General features: G+C 40.2%; 1 protein-coding gene across 1 annotated transcript in view; it reads right to left on the bottom strand.

Moving 5' to 3' along the window:
• The window catches only part of SVOPL (SVOP like), a 163,288-nt gene extending 143,108 nt beyond the window's left edge, over positions 1-20,180 (bottom strand). Inside the window, exons 1-2 of the mRNA XM_053719681.1 lie at positions 20,109-20,180; positions 10,713-10,837 (exon numbers count right to left, since the gene is read on the bottom strand). Coding sequence (XP_053575656.1) covers positions 10,713-10,837; positions 20,109-20,180 — 197 coding nt within the window. The remainder of the gene's footprint in view (positions 1-10,712; positions 10,838-20,108) is intronic.
• Between the last annotated feature and the right edge of the window lie 2,344 nt (positions 20,181-22,524).

Raw genomic sequence — 22,524 nt, 5'->3', positions numbered from 1 at the left:
TGTGACATTGTCTATCTGAAAACAAATGAACAACTCTCTCTTCAGAAGAGGCCAAGACTGAAGAGCTCTGAAAATTGCACGGAGTTCCAAAATATTGATCGGAAATCTCACCTCCTGAGATTCCCAAACCCCTTGTGCCGTCAGATACCCCCACACAGCTCCCCAACCTGTAAGACTTGCATCTGTTGAGATTATAGTCCAGGTCGGAAGAACAAGAAGCCCCCTGAACTAAACGATGGTGATCTGTCCACCATGTCAGAGAGTGTCGCAAAATCGATTTAAAGATATTAATTGAGATATCTTTGAGTAATCCCTGCACCATTGGTTCAGCATACAGAGCTGAAGAGGTCGCATGTGAAAACGAGCAAAGGAGATCGCATCTGATGCGGCAGTCCTAAGACCCAACATTTCCATGCATAAGGCTACCAAAGGGAATGATTGTGACTGAAGGTTTTGACAAGCTGATATCAATGTTAAACTTCTCTTGTCTGACAAGGACAGAGTCATAGACACTGAATCTATCTAGAAACCTAAAAAGGTTACCCTTGTCTGAGGAATCAATGAATTGATTGGTAAATTGATCCTCCAACCATGAACTTGAAGAAACAACACAAGTCGATTCGTATGAGATTCTTCGAAAATGAGAAGACTGAGCAAGTACCAAGATATCGTCCAAATAAGGAAATACCAAAACCCTGTTCTCTGATTACAGAAAGAAGGGCACCGAGAACCTTTGAAAAAAATTCTTGGAACTGAGGCTAGGCCAAACGGTAGAGCCAAAAAACTGGTAATGCTTGTCTAAAAAGAGAATCTCAGGAGGGGAACTTCCGGGCAGCCGCCATGTTAAGTCGCATTGCTGTGTGCTGCTACAGCTTTTCTTTGAAAACCTCCAAAATCCACTTTTTGTGCAGAACAATTTGTATAAATAACCACTAGCATTGCTTTGTATTTTGGAAGCCACAACTATTTGTACCTATAGCTAATTGAATCGCTGCTGGCATCAGCGCCCGGAGCCGTTACAAGATCTTGGCCCTTCTTTATACCCCCCGGCGGGACGCCCTCGGCCCTGTCGTTAAGTTGCACTAAGTGTGCTTTTTTTTGATTGTTCATTTCATCTAATCTGCCTGACTACAGATTTCTATAAAGAACTATGGAGAACGCTATCGACATTTTAAGGGAGCTGGAACTTATGCTTGCACAACATCACGCTGCCTTTGAGAATGTTTTATATACGACACTCAATTCTAATGGCGTTCACTTGCCAGATACAGTCACCAGCATTGAGCCTGTCCTGAGGGAAAGAAGGAGAGATAGCATGTCGGAACCCCAACGCTTTATTCACACACAGGGTAATAGCGAGGGACCCACAGAATCCTGCACCACGCTACTAGCTCTGAACAATAAGACACCAGCTGACGGTTATATCAGCCCTGCTGCGAATACTACTGCTGGGACATGGAACACTCATCGGGATGTAGCGGACAGCCGGCAAACCCTATCATTGCACATATCAATGGAACCGCATACATCCAAAGGACCCCCGATAGCTCATTACCCCCAAGATCTTAGAGGGACATGGCCGCAAACATCAGTTGATTTTATCCAGATCACCCTACTCAGGCTGCAGAAAGTAATGCAGTATTTTCGAGTACCTGTTTTGCATATCGTGCTATTGTATGCAATCCTACTACATTTGCAATGGGACCCTGGCGGTCTGACCGAGACTGCTGTTGGCGAGGAGCGACTCTATTTGGAACACTCGACACAAGGTATTGCTGTATTGACTACGGGATCCAAGCAATCAGACTGCACAACTAAGCTGGGACATTAACATTCCTTTCCCTTCTATGCACCGGTCTGCTCCTTGCGATAACTGCAGCTTGAGTAAGGGGGATCCTACACCACTATTAACACAAGCTTGCTAACGCTAAGCTGGGACATTGCACTCAACACGAACCCTCTTATTACTAATCCTCCTCTCCTACAAAGTACCGCTACTTACGAAGTGGGACCCTGGAGGTCTGATTCAGACCGGTCTTCGCAAGTGTGCTATGAGGCTATGGTGGACTGCCCTGGGGTATTGTTCTGTTCTCACAGGGACTAAGAGTAACATAATAGGAACTCTTTATATAGGTGTTAAGTCCTATAGTCATCATACTCTATATTTTTTGTCTGTTACCACTGTGGTTCACAATATGTATACTTCTAATGTGCTTATATCTTCTCTCAGCCGATCTGTTCAATGTTTGCAGGCCCCCTACATTGTTTATGATTATTTCCTGCTTAACAATATGCTTTGCAATATCGCATTAACCCTTACTGTTTAAAGATGTCAAGCCTAGTAACATAGTACCACATTTTATTTATCTTATTATTGCAGCCCCACTTCAGTAATGTATATTTGCAATTTCCATATAATTATTTAAGGATCGTTTTTTTTTCTAGTTAGCTATTCCTTAACTGCCTATAGAAAGCAAATTAAGCCATCTCTGCATCCATACCCTTAAATGCCTTACAGCCTTTATGCCTTGCCTACATCTCCAGTGGTTTCGTATATTATTTTAAAGGGGGTGTCTTGCTGCCAGCGGCCGGGGTAGCGGGATACCCATTTTCTAACTCCTTTCATTTTTACTAGTCTTTCGCAAAGGCTATGGCTAGCAAGCTGTTGCAATATATCTATTCCTTATTGGGAGACAGAATACCTTCTTCTCAATATGCTTTAGTGGGATCTCCCTTCATTGTGTATGTGTTACTTGTATTTGGTTTAGATCTAGGGACTCATTATCTGGAGTAGTCCTCTTTGTTTTATAAATAGCTCCCTCCTATCTCCCAACCCATACAGTATATACACATTTAGTTGCAATCTCCATGTTTTAGCGTAGTTTCACATTCTACTCAGTATTTAAATGGTATATTCTGGCTCCATGTACGGCAGAACCCTATTTACAAATTTTTCTTTTTATGCTTCCTTTTTTTTCCCCAACGTTATACCACCCTGGTAAGTTACTATAAGTTAAAAAATATTTACTTACTATCTCCCAACCCTTACAATATATACATACATAGTGGTAATCTCCAAGTTCTAGTGTAGTTTCATATCCTATTCAGTGTTTAAATGATATTTTCTGACTACATGTAAGGCAGAGTCTTATTTACAATTTTTCAACGTTATGCCACCCTGTTCAACTACTATACGTTAAAATGTATTTACTTAAGCTTGAGACCCATAAAATTGAAAAATTAGGTTCTTGTTTGGAGATCCAAAAGTGGTTTCCATTGTCAACAATTGTCTCCCATACATTTCTATATACACTTGTCTGAGGTCCAAGAGCGGCCTCTAATACCATCTGGGAGGCGCTTCAGATTATTAGGCATTTTATTTATATACTATACTACTAGAGTGTCCTTTTGCAATATGTATTGTGTCTCTCGATTTGTACCATATGAAGTTTATATGTTATTATATGCTTGGTTTTATGTTTCATGTATGCCTTGCCTTGAACCTCAATAAAAATATAAATAAAAAAAATAAAAAAAAAAGAGAATCTCAGACACTAAAAGTGATCTGGATGAATCGGAATATGCAGATACACATCCTGTAAATCTATTGTAGACATATAATGCCCTTGCTAAACAAAAGGCAGGATAGTCCTACAGTAACCATCTTGAATGTTGGTATCCTAACATAACGATTCAATAATGATAGATCCGGAACTGGTCTGAAGGAATTGACCTTCTTTGGTACAATGAAGAGATAAAATAAAACCCCAGCCCCTGTTCCAGAACTGGAACTGGCATAAATACTCCAGCCAACTCTAGATCTGAAACACATTTCAGAAATGCTGAGCCTTTGCTGTGTTAACTGGGACACGGGAAAGAAAAAAATCTCTTAGCAGGAGGCCTTAACTTGAAGCCAATTCTGTACCTTTCTGAAACAATGTTCTGAAACCAGAGATTGAGAACGGAATTGATCCAAATTTCTTTGAAGAAAACGTAATCTGCCCCATACCAGCTGAGCTGGAATAAGGGCCGCACCTTCATAGGTACTTAGGAGCTGGCTATAGGTTTCTATAAGGCTTGTATATATTCCAAACTGGAAATAGTTTCCAAACTGATACCGCTCCTGAGGATGAAGGATCAGGCTTTTGTTCCTTGTTGTGAGGAAAGGAACGAAAATGATTATTTACCCTGGAAAGAAAGGGAAAGCAAAGTTGACTTAGAAGACATATCAGCATTCCAAGTTTAATCCATAAAGCTTTTCTAGCTAAAATAGCAAGAGACATATACCTGACATCAACTCTAATGATATCAAAAGATGGTATCACCAATAAAATTATTAGCATGTTATAGAATAATAAAAATGCTATAAAATTATGATCTGTTACTTGTTGCGCTAAAGCTTCTAACCAAAAAGTTGAAGCTGCAGCAACATCCGCTAAAAATATAGCAGGTCTAAGAAGATTACCTGAACACAAGTAAGCTTTTCTTAGAAAGGATTCAATTTTCCTATCTAAAGGATCCTTAAATGAAGTACTATCTGCCGTAGGAATAGTAGTACATTAGCAGGAGTAGAGACAGCCCCATAACCTTAGGGATTTTTGTCCCAAAAAACTCTAATCTGTCAGATGGCACAGGATATAATTGCTTAAACGTCTAGAAGGAGTAAATAAATTACCCAAATTATTCCATTCCCTGGAAATTACTTCAGAAATAGCATCAGGGAGATTAAACACTTCTGGAATAACTATAGGAGATTTAAAAAACTTATTTAAACGTTTAGATTTAGAATCAAGAGGACCAGAATCCTCTATTTCTAATGCAATTAATACTTCTTTAAATAAAGAACGAATAAATTCCATCTTGAACAAATACAAAGATTTATCAGCATCAACCTCTGAGACAGAAACCTCTGAACCAGAAGAACTATTATCAGTATCAGAATGATGATGTTCATTTAAAAATTCATCTGAAAAAAGAGAAGTTTTAAAAGACTTTTATGTAAACTAGAAGGAGAAATAACAGACATAGCCTTCTTAATGGATTTTAAAAAATAAAATCTCTTATGTTTATCAGGAACACTCTGAAAATTAAATGTTGACGGAACAGCAACAGGTAATGTAACAGTACTAAAGGAAATTTTATCTGCATTAATAAGTTTGTCATGACATGCAATACAAACAACAGCTGGAGAAACAGATACCAAAAATTATAGCAGATACACTTAGCTTGGTAGCTCCAGCACTAGACAGCGATTTTCCTGTAGTATCTTCTGACTCAGATGCAACGTGAGACATCTTGCAATATGTAAGAGAAAAAACAACATATAAAGCAAAATTGATCAAATTCCTTAAATGACAGTTTCAGGAATGGGAAAAAATGCCAAAGAACAAGCTTCTAGCAACCAGAAGCAATGAAAAAATAAGACTAAAATAATGTGGAGACAAAAGCGACGCCCTTATTTTTTAGCGCCAAATAAGACGCCCACATTATTTGGCGCCTAAATGCTTTTGGCGCCAAAAATGACGCCACATCCGGAACGCCGACATTTTTGGCGCAAAATAACGTCAAAAAATGACGCAACTTCCGGGGACACGTATGACGCCGGAAACGGAAAATAATTTTTGCGCCAAAAAAGTCCGCGCCAAGAATGACGCAATAAAATGAAGCATTTTCAGCCCCCGCGAGCCTAACAGCCCACAGGGAAAAAAGAGTCAAATTTTTGAAGGTAAGAAAAAAAGATTAATTCAAATGCATTATCCCAAATATGAAACTGACTGTCTGAAAAATAAGGAATGTTGACCATTCTGAGTCAAGGCAAATAAATGTTTGAATACATATATTTAGAACTTTATAAACAAAGTGCCCAACCATAGCTTAGAGTGTCACAGAAAATAAGATTTACTTACCCCAGGACACTCATCTACATGTTTGTAGAAAGCCAAACCAGTACTGAAACGAGAATCAGCAGAGGTAATGGTATATATAAGAGTATATCGTCGATCTGAAAAGGGAGGTAAGAGATGAATCTCTACGACCGATAACAGAGAACCTATGAAATAGACCCCGTAGAAGGAGATCACTGCATTCAAATAGGCAATACTCTCCTCACATCCCTCTGACATTCACTGCACGCTGAGAGGAAAACCGGGCTCCAACTTGCTGCGGAGCGCATATCAACGTAGAATCTAGCACAAACTTACTTCACCACCTCCATCGGAGGCAAAGTTTGTAAAACTGAATTGTGGGTGTGGTGAGGGGTGTATTTATAGGCATTTTAAGGTTTGGGAAACTTTGCCCCTCCTGGTAGGAATGTATATCCCATACGTCACTAGCTCATGGACTCTTGCTAATTACATGAAAGAAAATTAAATTAACTATATTATATATTTAAAAACCTAACCCTACTCAAATAATTTAAATCTACACTAAAAAATTACTAAGTTTCAAAAAACTAACAACTAAGTTACAAAAAATAACAAACACTAAGTTACAAAAAAAAACCCCACTAAGTTACACAAAACAAAAAAAGAAATTATCAAAGATTTAAACTAATTACACCTAATCTAAGGGCCCTAGGGAAAAAAAAGTCCCCCCAAAATAAAAAAAACGTAGCCTACAATAAACTACAAATAGCCCTTAAAAAGGCCTTTTGCGGGGCATTGCCCCAAAGAAATCTTCTCTTTTACCTGTAAAAAAAAATACAAACACCCCCTCAACAGTAAAACCCACCACCCACACAACCAACCCCCCCAAATAAAACCCTACCTAAAAAAACCTAAGCTCCCCATTGCCCTGAAAAAGGCATTTGGATGGGCATTGCCCTTAAAAGGGCATTTAGCTCTATTGCAGCCCAAACCCTAATCTAGAAATAAAACCCACCCAATACATGCTTAAAGAATCCTAACACTAACCCCTGAAGATTCACTTACAGTTTTGAAGATCCGACATACATCCTCCAAGAAGCCGGCAGAAGTCTTCATCCAAGCGGCTGAAGTCTTCATCCAAGCCCGCCGAAGTCTTCACCCAGACGGCATCTTCTATCTTCCTCCATCCGGAGCGGAGCGGCTCCATCTTCAAGACATCCGACGCGGAGCATCCTCTTCCTACGACGTCTTCTTCCCGAATGAAGGTTCCTTTAAATGACATCATCCAAGATGACGTCCCTTAGATTCCATTTGGCTGATAGAATTCTATCAGCCAATCGGAATTAAGGTTGAAAAAATCCTATTGGCTGTTGCAATCAGCCAATAGGATTGAGCTTTCATCCTATTGGCTGATGCAATCAGCCAATAGAATGTGAGCTCAATCCTATTGGCTGATTGGATCAGCCAAAAGGATGAAAGCTAAATCCTATTGGCTGATTGCAACAGCCAAAATGATTTTTTCAACCTTAATTCCGATTGGCTGATAGAATTCTATCAGCCAATCGGAATCTAAGGGACGCCATCTTGGATGACATAATTTAAAGGAACCTTCATTCAGGAAGAAGACGTCGAACAAAGAGGATGCTTCGTGTCGGATGTTTTGAAGATGGAGCCGCTCCGACCTGGATGGATAAAGATAGAAGATGTCAACTGGGTGAAGACTTCTGCAGGCTTGGATGAAGACTTCGGCCGCTTGGATGAAGACTTCTGTCGGCTTTGATGAGGATGGATTTTGGAACTGTAAATGAATCTTCAGGAGTTAGTGTTAGGATTTTTTTAAGGGTTTATTGAGTGGGTTTTATTTTTAAATTAGGGTTTGGGCTGCAATAGAGCTAAATGCCCTTTTAAGGGCAATGCCCATAAAAATGCCCTTTTCAGGGCAATGGGGAGCTTAGGTTTCTTTAGTTAGGGTTTTATTTGGGGGGTTTGGTTGTGTGGGTGGTGGATTTTACTGTTGGGAGGGGTATTTGGTTTTTTTTACAGTTAAAAGAGCTGATTTCTTTGAGGCAATGCCCCGCAAAAGGCCCTTTTAAGGGCTATTTGTAGTTTATTGTAGGCTAGGGGTTTTTTATTTTGGGGGGGGGATTTTTTATTTTCATACTGCCCTTAGATTAGGTGTAATTAGTTTAAATCGTTGATAATTTCTTTTTTGTTTTGTGTAACTTAGTGTTTATTTTTTTTTTGTAACTTAGTTGTTAGTTTTTTGTAACTTAGTAATTTTTTAGTGTAGATTTAAATTATTTGAGTATGGTTAGGTTTTTAAATATATAATATAGTTAATTTAATTTGTAGTTTAATGTAATTTAGTCTAATAGTTAGGGTAGATTAATTATTAGTTAAATATAGTTTAATGTAATTTAGTATATCAGTTAGGGTAGATTAATTATTAGTTTAATATAGTTTAATATAGTTTAATTTAAATCTGAAGGTAAGTTTAAATGTATTATAAGATAGGGATGAGGTAATATTTAATATAAAGTTAGCGGGTTGTTAGGTTTAGGGGTTAATAGGTTAATTTGGTTTATAGCGATGTGGGGGGGCTGGCGGTTTAGGGGTTAATAACTTTAATTAGTTGCGGTGGGCTCCGTGAGCGGCGGGATAGGGGTTAATAACATAATGTAGGTGGCGGTGTAGGGGGCGGCAGATTAGGGGTTAATAACATAATGTAGGTGGCGTCAGTGTAGGGTGCAGCAGATTAGGGGTTAATAACATAATGTAGGTGGCGGTGTGCTCTGGGAGTGGCGGAAAAGGGGTTAATAAGTTTATTAGAGTTGCGGTGGGCTCCGGGAGCGGTGGGATAGGGGTTAATAACTTTATTTAGTTGCAGGGGGGTCCGGGAGCAGTGGAATAAGAGTTAAACAGTTTAGGATAGTGGCAGTCTTTAGTGACAGTATACAAATAAAGCTGCTCATCGCCCCGTACTTGGTGTGCTGCTTTTTGACAGCTTTTTTGTTAAATATGGAGAGTGCATTCAGGTCCGCGGCCACGATGTTAGGCGATGTCAGGCGAGCGTATTGGTGCCGTCGAATGCAGCACAGTTGATGGCTTGATAAATAGGCCTCTTTGTTTCACTGTAAAAAAAATATGTTCATTTTATGCCACCCTTATTTAACATTACTCATGGACTCCCACTGCTTCGGTGTTAGTTCCAGGAGTAATGGATAATGGACTCTCACCACCTATATAAAAGAAAACATACATCATTTAGTGTGCATAGTTAAATCAAGTGAGCTAGAAGAACCAAACCATAGTGCTTCTATTGTCATTAGAGTTCCAATCCATCGTCAAAACTTTCTGATATTTTATCCTGGCTTGAAGGCAGTAAAAACAGGCTGAGCACTCACCTAGGAAAGTGGCCTCTTCCGCAGCGCCGCAGATCTCTGCCGCTTTTTTACCTTTATGCTGCCTACTGAGGAGGGGGAGTTAAAATGGCTGCAAGATTTTACTTTCAACTTCTAATACCAGCACTAACCTGTGAGCGTTAATGTTTTACCTTGAGCGCAGAGCAATGTGCCCAAATAACATTATATGCAGCCAACAGAGTCCTTGTTTTAAGCAAAACAGTAAGGGCTCCATGTACGAAGCAGTGTAAGCTGCTCCTGAGCCCTTGCGGGGCAGGTTCGCACATGCAAGCCTGCTTCCCACTATCGCCTAGATTACGAGTGGTGCGCTAACTGTAGCGCAAGTTTGATATCATATTTTAGGCTCCTAAGAGCGTCTTCAGCCTCTCTAGCCCCAACAAGTGAAGAAGCTCTAGGGAGACGGTCTAGGGAGCCTAAAAATCACACTTACGCTACAGTTAGCGCACCACTCATAACCTAGGCGTATGTAAGAAGCAGCGATTAGACTGCTGCTTCTTACACTTAGCCACCTCTGAGGTGGCGAAGATAAATCATGAGAGCTCGCTTGCTCTTGGTGATTGAGGGTTGTGCGATAGAAGGGACGGGCATTACACAATCATCAGAGTGTGTAATGATGAATACGGGCTAGCGGATGAACAGATTGAGAAGCTTGTCCCCACGCTACTTGATACATAGGGCCCTAAATGGGAAATCCCCTAAGACAACAATAGTGAGTCCCCCTAACATAAAGAGATCAGTGAAGCACAGAGAAAAGAGTGTGAATGATTATTCCAACTTTAACTCCTCCCCCCCAAACAACAAATAATCATAAGATCCATTCAAAGCATAGCAAAGACATGCCCAGACTTGCACAACTTTCTTTATATCTCTGATAATAACCTGTCAGTGAACAGGATGGGTTAATAAATGATTCTGCTGTAGCAGTGACTTATTTACTTTACTGAGGGCTGTTGTTTAAAATTAGAAGTATGGTAAATACATACATGCACACTCACTAAAGACATGCAGGCACACAATACACTAAACACACACATCACACACAGTACACCCGCTAAACACACAAATCTGAATGCTACAAATATACACAATAAGTAAAAAAAAAAACATTACTGGAGGTGGGGGGGGGGAAGAGTGTTGACACCATGAGTTACCGCATCTGACTGAAAGGCAAAAATGATAGATCACTGTTTTGTGTGTAAATGGCAGATACCTATAGAAATCCACAAAACATTTCAAGAGTATTTAGCTCCCATTCTTTTGTTGTTTAACATTTCATTGTCTGCACCTGTCAATATTAATTTTAAGTATCAGACCGAAGCCACAGCAATAAAAAATAAAATACGAGAGGCTTGGTGTATTTTTTTCCCTCTTTTTTGCCTCTTAGCTTTTCCTTTTACATCACTTAATTTAAAATTAGGATCCTCACCCCTGAGAGTGCCCTGCAACGCCACAGCCCACCAAACACCGCAGGAAAACAAACCAGAAGTATGATGGAGAGAAAGATGTGAGCAGCGAGAAGAATGCTCCCCATAAGAACGAGATCAGCAGTATCTAGAAAGAGAGGAGCAAAGAAACAGTGATATATATACACATATACAATAACATCTGAGAATCATATTCTCTATCACTTATTTTATATTAAATATGAGATTTTATTATCAGGTTATATTAATAATTTATATTAAAGAAACACAGTACTCCGTCATCTATATGAAGAAGCAGCATCTAAACATGTTGATTTTTTTCAGCATGAAATGAAATGTGCAGTAAGCAATTTAAATTTAAAATAAAATAAATGCAGCTGTTTCAGTAGCGTGTCTCCTGTTAATCCTCATTGGCTGAGAAGTACTTTGTGTTAATGCTTATTGGCTGATAGGGACTGCCTGCTTTTTCAGTCGCATACTTCCTGCTATTTCTTATTGGCTGATAAGTACTTTGTGCTAATGTTCATTGGCAGATAGGGACTGCCTTCTTTTTCTGTTGCATACTTCCTGCTAATTCTTATTGGCTGATAAGTACTTTGTGCTAATGCTCATTGGCTGATAGGGACTGAGGATTAACTGGAAGTACGTGTAATTATTAGGAAGTGTACAAATGATACTGGTATCTTAGATTCACCATTTAACTGCTGAGCCATTTCCACCCTGTGCTGAACAGTTTTGCAGTTTTTAGGTGTCTCTTACATTTAGGTCCTACTGTACATATATGATATATCTTATTTTTTTAGCAGACCCAGCAAATTCAAACCATGCTATTATTTTATGTATATATCATGAAATGTAAGTAATGTGTGTGTGTAAATATATATATATATATATATATATATATATGTGTGTGTGTGTGTGTGTGTGTACATATATATGTGTGTGTGTTTTGTGTACAGTGTCCCTTTAAGAAGGTAATTTAGTCGCACTAGAGTGATTGGAGAACAAATATGCTTAGAAAGAAATGAATTCAAAGTGAAGCATTGAACCTAAAACTAATGGCATTAATATTTACTCCTAGAGATTCAGACAAGAATGAAAGAAAAACAATGTTTAAATTTAAACTAATACAGCTGTATCATTTGTGTGCTTGATACTAATGCTCATTGGTTGGTGCATACTTCCTGCTAATGTTCAAGGCCATATATGTTTTATTGGAGAGTGTTGTTAGTTCAACTGTACTGTGCCCATGTGCACGTCTATGGTTTAGATTTATAGATGCTAGAGAGGTTGCTAATGTTATAAACATGTGGACTTAAGTGTTTGGATGTGCGCCAACCCTCTTTGTTGTTTTGTAATTGTTTTGGTAATTTTTGGCAGCACTCCCACAATATGGGGCATATTTATCAAGCTCCGTATGGAGCTTGATTCCCCGTGTTTCTGGCGAGCCTGCAGGCTCGCCAGAAACAGCAGTTATGAAGCAGCGGTCACAAAGCCCGCTGCTCCATAACCTGTCCGCCTGCTCTGAGCAGGCGGACAGACTTCGCCACAATTCAACCCGATCGAGTGCGATCGGGTTGATTGACACCCCCCTGCTGGCGGCCAATTGCACCAGCAGCTCTTGTGAGCTGCTGGTGCAATGCTGAATATGGCGAGCGTATTGCTCGCCGTATTCAGCAAGGTCTGTCGGACCTGATCCGCACTGTCGGATCAGGTCCGACAGACCTTGATAAATAGAGGCCTATGTGTGCTAGACAGTATATAAAAAATGTTTGTTTTTTTTTTGGTGTGCTTAACCAAACCCCCCCCTTGTGTTTACTTCTATAATAGGGAGTTGACCAAATCACTTTGGTTAATGCACACCACCCAGCCCAGGAGCCCAGGTGTATTCCAGATAATGTGATTGTGGTATATATATAAAGCTAGGGAGTTTCATTCTGTGCAGTCATGATTTGAGGCATAGCACTGCAATGTTGGAATTCTGTATTTAATATTAGAATCGAATGACTCAGCCCAACAAAGCTAAACTTACTAGTGTTAGGACCAGTCTATTTTGGGACACCTTGTAAGTAGTGACTGGCTTAGCAGAATATGGCCACATCAGATTGTCTGAGTACTTAATATGTTAATCTGTTTTACCTGTGAATAGACAATTCTTAGAGGTTTGATGCATTGTTCATATGTTTGCTTTACTGTTTAACCAATGCCCTCTGTAACCTGAAGCCAGGGTTATATTCAACCCCCCCATCTGGGGTCAAAACCTGTATAAATACTAGGCATTCAGCCTTTAATAAATACATTCTGTTTAAACCTGAAAACTGGCTGGTTTGTGAATTGCTGATTCCCTATGCAGGACGTTGTTCCCTGGTATTAACCCTTGTATCCTGTTGGTACCGTAACAATTGGTGGCAAGCGACGGAATGAACCTTATCGCCCAGAAGAGCAACTACACAAGCCAGTAACCTCCGGAAGAGGGGGATTATTACAATACTGACTAAGATGGAAAAGAGAAAAGTAAATTTTGCAGCTTTTAAAAACTTCCTGGAAACAGAAGGAGAGATTGATGGGTACCTTGCGGATTTTGAGAGGCAATGTGCACTACACAAGGTACCCGCAGAGGACTGGGTCACGATATTATCTGGAAAATTATCCGGCCGGGCCAGAGAGGCTTTTCGGGCCATTCCAGATGAGGAAGTCAGGGATTATAATACTGTAAAAGAGGCTCTGCTCTCCAGGTATGCGGTTACACCGGAGGCATACCGGAGGTGGTTCAGAGACACTGTTAAATTAGCTGGAGATTCCTACCTTGAGTGGGCATGTAAGGTGCACCGCACAGCAGCTCACTGGATAGCGGGGTGCCAAGCCATATATGGGGAAGAGGTGCTGCAGCTATTCCTGTTGGAACATTGCTTCGACAAGTTACCCGCAGGAGTTCGAGAGTGGGTTCAGGACCGTAAACCCTCCACCCTGCAGGAAGCGGCTCGCTTGGCAGATGAGTATACGGATGCCCGCAAACTGAACACTGCTACCACTAAGCCCCCTGCTAGAGTGGAGTACAGACCCCCAGTCACCCCAGCAGCTGCCAGTTACCAAACCCCGGCACCGCTATACCACACGGCCTCCGGCCACGAACTACCCTCAGAGAGCCCTGTTCAATTTGCGGTGCTACTCACAACCTATTCGGTGCTTTAGATGTAAGCAACTAGGGCACAAAAGACCAGAGTGTCCCCTAAACGCAGCAAACCAAGCGCAGTCCTGGAGAAGACCCGCCGGCGGAATCCCACGTAATCCTCAGCCTGCGGCCCGCTATGTAGAGGCGCAAGAATGCTGGAGCATCCTACATGAGGCAGACCTTGTGCAAGCTGCCCACCGGAATAACCGGCAACTGGTTAAAGTGAATGGGAAGAAGGTCAGTGGTCTACGGGATACTGGTGCTACCATGACCTTGCTTCAAAAGAACTTGGTGTCTGAGAAACAGTACACTGGAGACACTGTGGCTGTGAGGGTAGCAGGGGGCGATGTGTTCAGCCTACCTGTTGCCAGGGTACATTTGGATTGGGGAGTGGGCGCTAGACCTGTGAATGTGGGGGTCAAGAAGGACTTACCTGCTGATGTTCTTCTTGGAAATGACTTGGCCCCCCTTGTTTCTGCCTACGCTCCTATGGGTCCCGCTGATGTTAACTCTGTGACTACCCGTGCCCAGATCCGTGCAGCAGAGACTGACCCACCGGCTGCTAAGCCCCAGGACGCTGAGCTCAGTAAATCTCTATCCGCTATGTGGAGGTCCCGTTACAATGCACTGATGAAGGAGAAGAGGAGCGCAGAGGAAAAAGCACGTTTAGAACGTGAATCTCTGCTAGACAAGCTGCACCGACAGACTGCAGAAAACACCAGCTTGAGAGTGGGACATGAAACCTTAAAGACAAACTTAGCGACACTTGAGGAGAAGCTGACGCTGGCTCATAGTGAGGTGCAGCAACTCAAGGGCACCCTATGTCAGTATGAAGGGATTGTGGATACCTATAAAGAGCAGGTACAGAAAACTCGTAAAGAAGCTGATGGGATTTTGAAGGACTGTTTAGCCCTAGTCTGGGCACTGAGGAATTTGAACCCTTGTTTGTATGGACAGGAATTCTCTCTCATAACGGGAATACAGATGGATTGTCCCAGGAAACTGACATGCCTACCAGGCGCTCTGGTGGTATATGGCACAGTGTATACCCTGGACAGCTGAGCATGACAAACCAGAGGGAGAGGAGTTTGATGGTCCTGGCTTGTTATGGGAGTCCTTTGCAGAGCCTGACTTTGGGAGCCCAGACTCCATTCCCCAGCGGCAGGCTGAGTTACAGGGGGCAGAGACAGTTGGTCCTGTCCCCCAGCAGCAGAGGAATATACAGGGAATTGGGAGCCCAGACTCCATTCCCCAGCGGCAGGCTGCGTTACAAGGGGTAGGGACAGTTGGTCCTGTCCCCCAGCAACACGGCTGTTTAGCCAAAGGGGAGACGATTGGTCTCCCCCTCCAGCAGCACAGCTATGTATCCAAAGGGGAGACAGTCGGTCTCCCCCTCCAGCAACCAGGCTCCCACCAGGCTACTTCCATGGTAGTGCTGGCACCCGGGCAGAGTACAGCTGGTCTCTGCCCACCTCGCAACCCACCAATTCAGCGTACCAGTCCCCCACACAGCTGTGGTGAGGCACCTGGACATGGACAAGTTTTCCCCGTACTCAGGTGTAGTAACCATTTATTGTGGGTGGGCTGTACTACTAATTGTGTTTTATGGGTGGGTTGCTGGACTAACCAGGGCACTGACCGGCAGGAGGTCAGATACCCTGTTAGTCTGTTTGGAAAAGGGGAGAGATGTGACAAAACCAATCTCGCCACTGTACATTGGAGGGCCTGTTATGGAACATTCTTTGGGCTGGAGGTACATGGGCTTAAGGATACCCAGAGACTGCATGGAAATATGGAATTTTATATGCTGGACACCCCATGTACTTTCATAACTCTGTCTTATGTCTATGTCACCCTGTATCCATAAATACAGGATGGGTACAGGGTGTGAGTGCCCCTTGTGGGAGCAATTGTGACTCTATAAGCCAAGTGGGCATAAAAGACTTTATAGCTAATAAGAACTGTTCCTATATTCTGTAATAAGATGTATTCTATGTATGTTTAAGATCTGATTGTGTCTCAGGAGTTTGTCTAGGTAAACTGATTTGGTTTTGTGTGATTATGTTAACTAGACTGCCCAACATCAGATTGTCTGAGTACTTAATATGTTAATCTGTTTTACCTGTGAATAGACAATTCTTAGAGGTTTGATGCATTGTTCATATGTTTGCTTTACTGTTTAACCAATGCCCTCTGTAACCTGAAGCCAGGGTTATATTCAACCCCCCCATCTGGGGTCAAAACCTGTATAAATACTAGGCATTCAGCCTTTAATAAATACATTCTGTTTAAACCTGAAAACTGGCTGGTTTGTGAATTGCTGATTCCCTATGCAGGACGTTGTTCCCTGGTATTAACCCTTGGTATCCTGTTGGTACCGTAACAAGGGAGTTGACCAAATCCCTTTGGTTAATGCACACCACCCAGCCCAGGAGCCCAGGTGTATTCCAGATAATGTGATTGTGGTATATATATATATATATATATATATATATATATATATATATATATATATATATATATATATATATATATATATATATATATATATATATATATATATATATATATATATAAAGCTAGGGAGTTTCATTCTGTGCAGTCATGATTTGAGGCATAGCACTGCAATGTTGGAATTCTGTATTTAATTTTAGAATCGAATGACTCAGCCCAGCAAAGCTAAACTTATTAGTGTTAGGACCAGTCTATTTTGGGACACCTTGTAAGTAGTGACTGGCTTAGCAGAATATGGCCACATTGTGTGACTAATAGTGATGTCGCGAATAGTTCGCTGGCGAATAGTTCCCGGCGAACATAGCATGTTCGCGTTCGCCTTGGCGGGCGGACATATGCGATGTTCGATCCGCCCCCTATTCGTCATCATTGAGTAAACTTTGACCCTGTACCTCACAGTCAGAAGACACATTACAGCCAATAAGCAGCAGACCCTCCCTCCCAGACCCTCCCACCGCCTGGACAGCATCCATTTTAGATTCATTTGGAAGCTGCATTCTTAGTGAGAGGAGGGACAGTGTAGCTGCTGCTGATTTAATAGGGAAATCGATAGCTAGGCTAGTGTATTCAGTGTCCACTACAGTCCTGAAGGACTCATCTGATCTCTGCTGTAAGGACAGCACCCCAAAAAGCCCTTTTTAGGGCTAGAACATCAGTCTGCTTTTTTTTTTTCCTGTGTAATCTAATTGCAGTTGCCTGCCTGCCAGTGTGTGTGTCAGGCTCACAGCATATACTGTGCCCACTTGCCCAGTGCCACCACTCATATCTTGTGTAACAGTAGTGTACATTTAAAAAAAAACAACACTTTTTTGACTGAGAAATAATAGCAGACAGCTGCCAGTACCCAAGATGGCCACCAATAAGGCAGATGGGGAGGGTTAGAGAGCTGTTTTGGGGGGATCATTGAGGTTGGGGGCTAAGGGGGGATGCTACACCACAGCATATGTAAATATGCTAAAAAAATGTAAAAACCTTTTATTTTATTACTTGCAGACTTTCTGCCAGTACTTAAGATGGCGGGGACAATTGTGGGGTGGGGGAGGGAAGGGAGCTGTTTGGGAGGGATCAGGGGGTCTGATGTGTCAGGTGGGAGGCTGATATCTACACTAAAGCTAAAATTAACCCTGCAAGCTCCCTACAAACTACCTAATTAACCCCTTCACTGCTAGCCATAATACACGTGTGATGCGCAGCAGCATTTAGCGGCCTTCTAATTACCAGAAAGCAATGCCAAAGTCATATATGTCTGCTATTTCTGAACAAAGGGGATCCCAGAGAAGCATTTACAACCATTTGTGCCATAATTGCACAAGCTGTTTGTAAAAAGTTTCAGTGAGAAACCTAAAATTGCGAAAAAATTTAAGTTTTTTTTAAATTTGATCGCATTTGGCGGTGAAATGGTGGCATTAAATATACCAAAATGGGCCTAGATCAATACTTTGGGTTGTCTACTACACTACACTTCAGCTAAAATTAACTCTACAAGCTGCCTACATGCTCCCTAATTAACCCCTTCAATGCTGGGCATAAAACACGTGTGGTGCGCAGTGGCATTTAGCAGCCTTCTAATTACCAAAAAGCAACGCCAAAGCCATATAAGTCTGCTATTTCTGAACAAAGGGGATCCCAGAGAAGCATTTACAACCATTTATGCCATAATTGCATAAGTTGTTTGTAAATAATTTCTGTGAGAAACCTAAAGTTTGTGAAAAAGTGAACAATTTTTTTTTATTTGATCGCATTTGGCGGTTAAATGGTGGCATGAAATATACCAAAATGGGCCTAGATCAATACTTTGGGTTGTCTACTACACTACACTTAAGCTAAAATTAACTCTACAAGCTGCCTACATGCTCCCTAATTAACCCCTTCACTGCTGGGCATAAAACACGTGTGGTGCGCAGTGGCATTTAGCAGCCTTCTAATTACCAAAAAGCAACGCCAAAGCCATATAAGTCTGCTATAATGGCATGTCTGGCACACAGTGTTGGGGCAAGGGTCCATCTGACCACTGATACCTGGTCTGCAAAGCATGATCAGGGCAGGTATATCAACTACACTGCGCACTGTGAAGCGGGCGTAACCCTTACACTACCTGATAGATACAACATCATACCTGATGTTTTAAAACACGTTATTCCAAACAATTTAGGAATGTTAGGTGATTTATGCGCTTTATGGATTAAAACCAGACTCTGCATCAACTATGTAATTTTCCATGGGAGTTTTGCCATGGATCCCCCTCCGGCATGCCACAGTCCAGGTGTTAGTGCCCTTGAAACAACTTTTCCATCACTATTGTGGCCAGAAAGAGTCCCTGTGGGTTTTAAAATTCGCCTGCCTATTGAAGTCTATGGCGGTTCGCCCGGTTCGCCTGTTCGCGAACTTTTGCGTAAGTTCGTATCCGCCGTTCGCGAACCCAAATTTTTAGGTTCGCAACATCACTAGTGACTAAGATCCCAACTTTATTTAAAGGTATATAGGCATAAAGTCTTGCAGCATAAATATGTTAATAATTTTGTGTGACAATGATCCCATTTTGTTTGAACTATTTAAGAATATTTAGCTAGCATAAGTGATTTTGCAGTATATAATTTGTAAAGTAGTAACACTGAATAAAAAAAATGGTGCCACGAGGTGTGAGTAGTGGGCGTTCTGGGCATGCACATTTCATAAAGACTCTATTATGCCTCTGATATATCACATATTGCGGTTACGTCTTGCTATCTGAAATCTGATGAGGTTGTTTAGTTTAGTTTTAATGTGTTTGTCTTGTATGGATTTGACAAAATATTCGTGATCTTAGTATCTCTTACAGTGAATTTATTCTAGGTGCCGATAGGTGATTTATTACAACAGATATTCTGTTCTATTGACTCACAACTCTCGGCTTTGGTGAGGGGTAAGTACATATCTTTATTAATACCACTATTTTCAAGTTGGTGATGTTGTTGGTGATCAGGTTTTATTGCATATAGATCTACTTGTCAGTCTGTTTCCAAGTGTTTGTCTACTATTTGGGATGGGCAAATGTTTTGCAACTGTCTAAAAATGAAACAAATTTTAACACATTTGTTCTTTCGTTTCTAATTTTGAATGTACAACATTCTAGCATTTGCTTAATGTAATAGTATTTGTAATGCTATCTTTAAATGTAACATTTTATTTGAATTTTTCTAATTCAAATATTGCATAAGTCAAATTAAATTATGCAAAATTCGAATTAGAAAAGTTTGAATCGATATATTTGTAATAGTATGTCCAATGCTGTCTTTATATCTAATATTCAAATTATGCAATATTCTAAATCGGAAATTTTATATATATATATATATATATATATATATATATATATATATATATATACAGTATTTGTATTTATTATGTATCAATTTACTAAATTCCCTACTACAACTATTGAACTTCCGAATGGTATTGGTTAAATCGAATGTTACATTCTAAATTTCGAATGTGGATATTCAATCTAATTATGAACATTCAAAAATTAAATTAACATTCGAAAACCGTAAAGAACATTACTGAATTTTGATGGATTTTCATTCTTATTAACATTTGATTTTTCCAAAACAAATGTCCACAAGACTGTTCGTTCTGCCAAGCTAATTGCACCTTCACCATATTCGCCCATCCCTAACTACCATTGGAAAATATTGTCATTTTTATCATTACATACACTGCAGATACAATTTACCTTCAGTCGTCCATATCTGTCTGCTAAGAGACCGAGAAGAATGCTGAACACCATGTATCCTAAAAACACCATCTACAAAACAAACAACAGCAGCTGTGATCATATTGTTTATATTCTTTGTTCGTGTTTTGTTTTTTGCTTTTAAAGATTGAGAGCAATGGGAACAATGAAACAAAAAAACATAATTACAAAATTTAACAGCTGCATTGGGGTTTATATTAGAGGGACAGTACACACCTTTAGATTATAATATGAAATGTATATTTATATATAGTAAAGCATCTTGTAATATACTTAATTATTTATTTTTAACTATTTTCATTTTCTGAAATTTCTGTTTTCCCAATTTTCAAAATCGGAAATGCACATGCATACAGACTTCACAGACATAATTCTGCCACATATTTTCCCCCTAACTGTAAAGTAAAGTACAGATGATCAGATGACGAACTGCTAAATAATGGAACTTTTGATAACAAATGATTAGAGTGTTTACTTCAGTAACAACACCTGACTGGCTCCTCCCAATAGGGCAAGTGGGGGTTGGAGTTTGACTATTGAAAAACCATTAAAGCAAATATAATTTATGCATTCCAAACGATTTCACAATCATCTAGTATGTGTAGAAAAATCCCGTGATTACAAAATGGTTAATGTCCCTTTAAACATTTTTCGTTCTGCTTAAGAGGTATCTAACCACAATATCACAGCCACAAGATTAACATCTACTACAACAATCTTTTATCTAGAATGTTGCTGGTAAATCTCTGCGGCCCACGTCATCATGGTGTGAGAATTTTATGTTCGATAATCTCAATATAATGCAACGTTTTTGGCATAGGGACTAGAGTTAGGGCTAAGGGATAAGGTTTAGGGTTCGGGATTGGTGTGAGGACTAGGATTCACCCCTGCAAAGATTTATCGGTGATGACACTAACTCTTGTCTATCAAAGATATTGTTATTTGTGTAAAATTTCACTCTCTGCTAAGTCAAGCTAATGGGTCTAATTCTGTTTTTAATGACTAAACTCACCATAGTCACCAAAGCAATCTGCCAGCCTTTCAGGTGCCATTCACAGCGTATGGATGAGGACACAACAGCTATTAACATGATCTCCATAGCTTCGGCTATCTAGGGAAAGAGATAAAGATGCTAGAGAAGAAACCAAATGTGTACTTTTGTAGCAAAAAACCCCCCAAAAGGTTATAGTAAAATGTAAGTCGGACATTGAACTTCTCTATGTTTTTGTGTGCAGATACAATTGTTGTCCTTTAACTCTTGATTTTTTCTAAAATTGTGCTTTGCATCACATTACTCACAGAGGCCTGTGACAGGTTTTGTTTTTTTGTTTTTTTATCTCTGATGGGTAGGGCACAATTTTTACACAAAACAAAGAAGTGTTTAATGTTCCTTTAAAAGTAGCAGTATATGGCCCCTATTCCAATGTTTAGATCAGAAATAGTAAAATAGAAATAAATTGTGCTCTGTGTGAGTATGGGTAACTGTTATAGGTCATCCTCACTCAATATAGGGCTAGTGATGGATTTATAAAACCGGAGCTAACCTGTAATAATATGGTCAACATTTACGTGTCCCCATTTCATTCACTAAGAGCTTGTCATATAAACACATGGTACTTAAAGCGGCATGAACCTGTAGTATAAAATGATTTATAATGTATAGTAAAACAACTTTGCTATGTACTTTTGTTATTTATTTTGGCCCCTTTTCCTATTCTGAGGATTAGAAACACACTGCAGACTTCACAAGCCTAACGCCGCTGCATATCTGTCCCTAATTTGCAGGAGATCATCTTATACAAGATTGAATATTACACGTGGGCACAAATGCTCTTTAATTTAACATGGTTTAATTTTCTTTTCTTTTGGGTATTACAGTCACTAACAACAATGCTCCCAAATGATGCCAAGGTGTCCGGTTATTGCCCAGGAATACTGGGGGTCCATTTTATAGTGTGACTCTTTTCTTCTCTTTTTCGTTTTTGTTACTACAAATACACTTGCATCCCCTGGATCCAGAGAGATCCTCTTATGAGGATAATATTTAATTTTTTTCTCTTGTGTGATTATAGCCCTTTTTTAATTTAATTATAAATAATGTTATAAAAGTTACATTTGAAGGTTGATGTGCACCTACTAATCCTTATTTTCTTCCCTTTTTTCTTAAAGGGACACTCAATCAAAATTAAACTTTCATTATTCAGATAGAGCATGCCATTTTAAGCAACTTTCAAATTTACTTCCATTAACAAAATGTGCAGTCTTTTTATATTTAAACTTTTTGAGTCACCAGCTCCTACTGAGCATGTGCAAGAATTCACAGAATAAACGTGTAGGCATTTGTGATTGGCTGATGGCTCTCACCTGGTACGTGTATGCATTTGTGATTGGCTGA

This window comes from Bombina bombina, chromosome 6 (genome assembly GCF_027579735.1).
Source record: "Bombina bombina isolate aBomBom1 chromosome 6, aBomBom1.pri, whole genome shotgun sequence".
Lineage (NCBI taxonomy): Eukaryota > Metazoa > Chordata > Amphibia > Anura > Bombinatoridae > Bombina > Bombina bombina.
The sequence above is the reverse complement of the archived record's forward strand: the minus strand, read 5'-3'. Positions and strand labels throughout refer to the sequence as shown.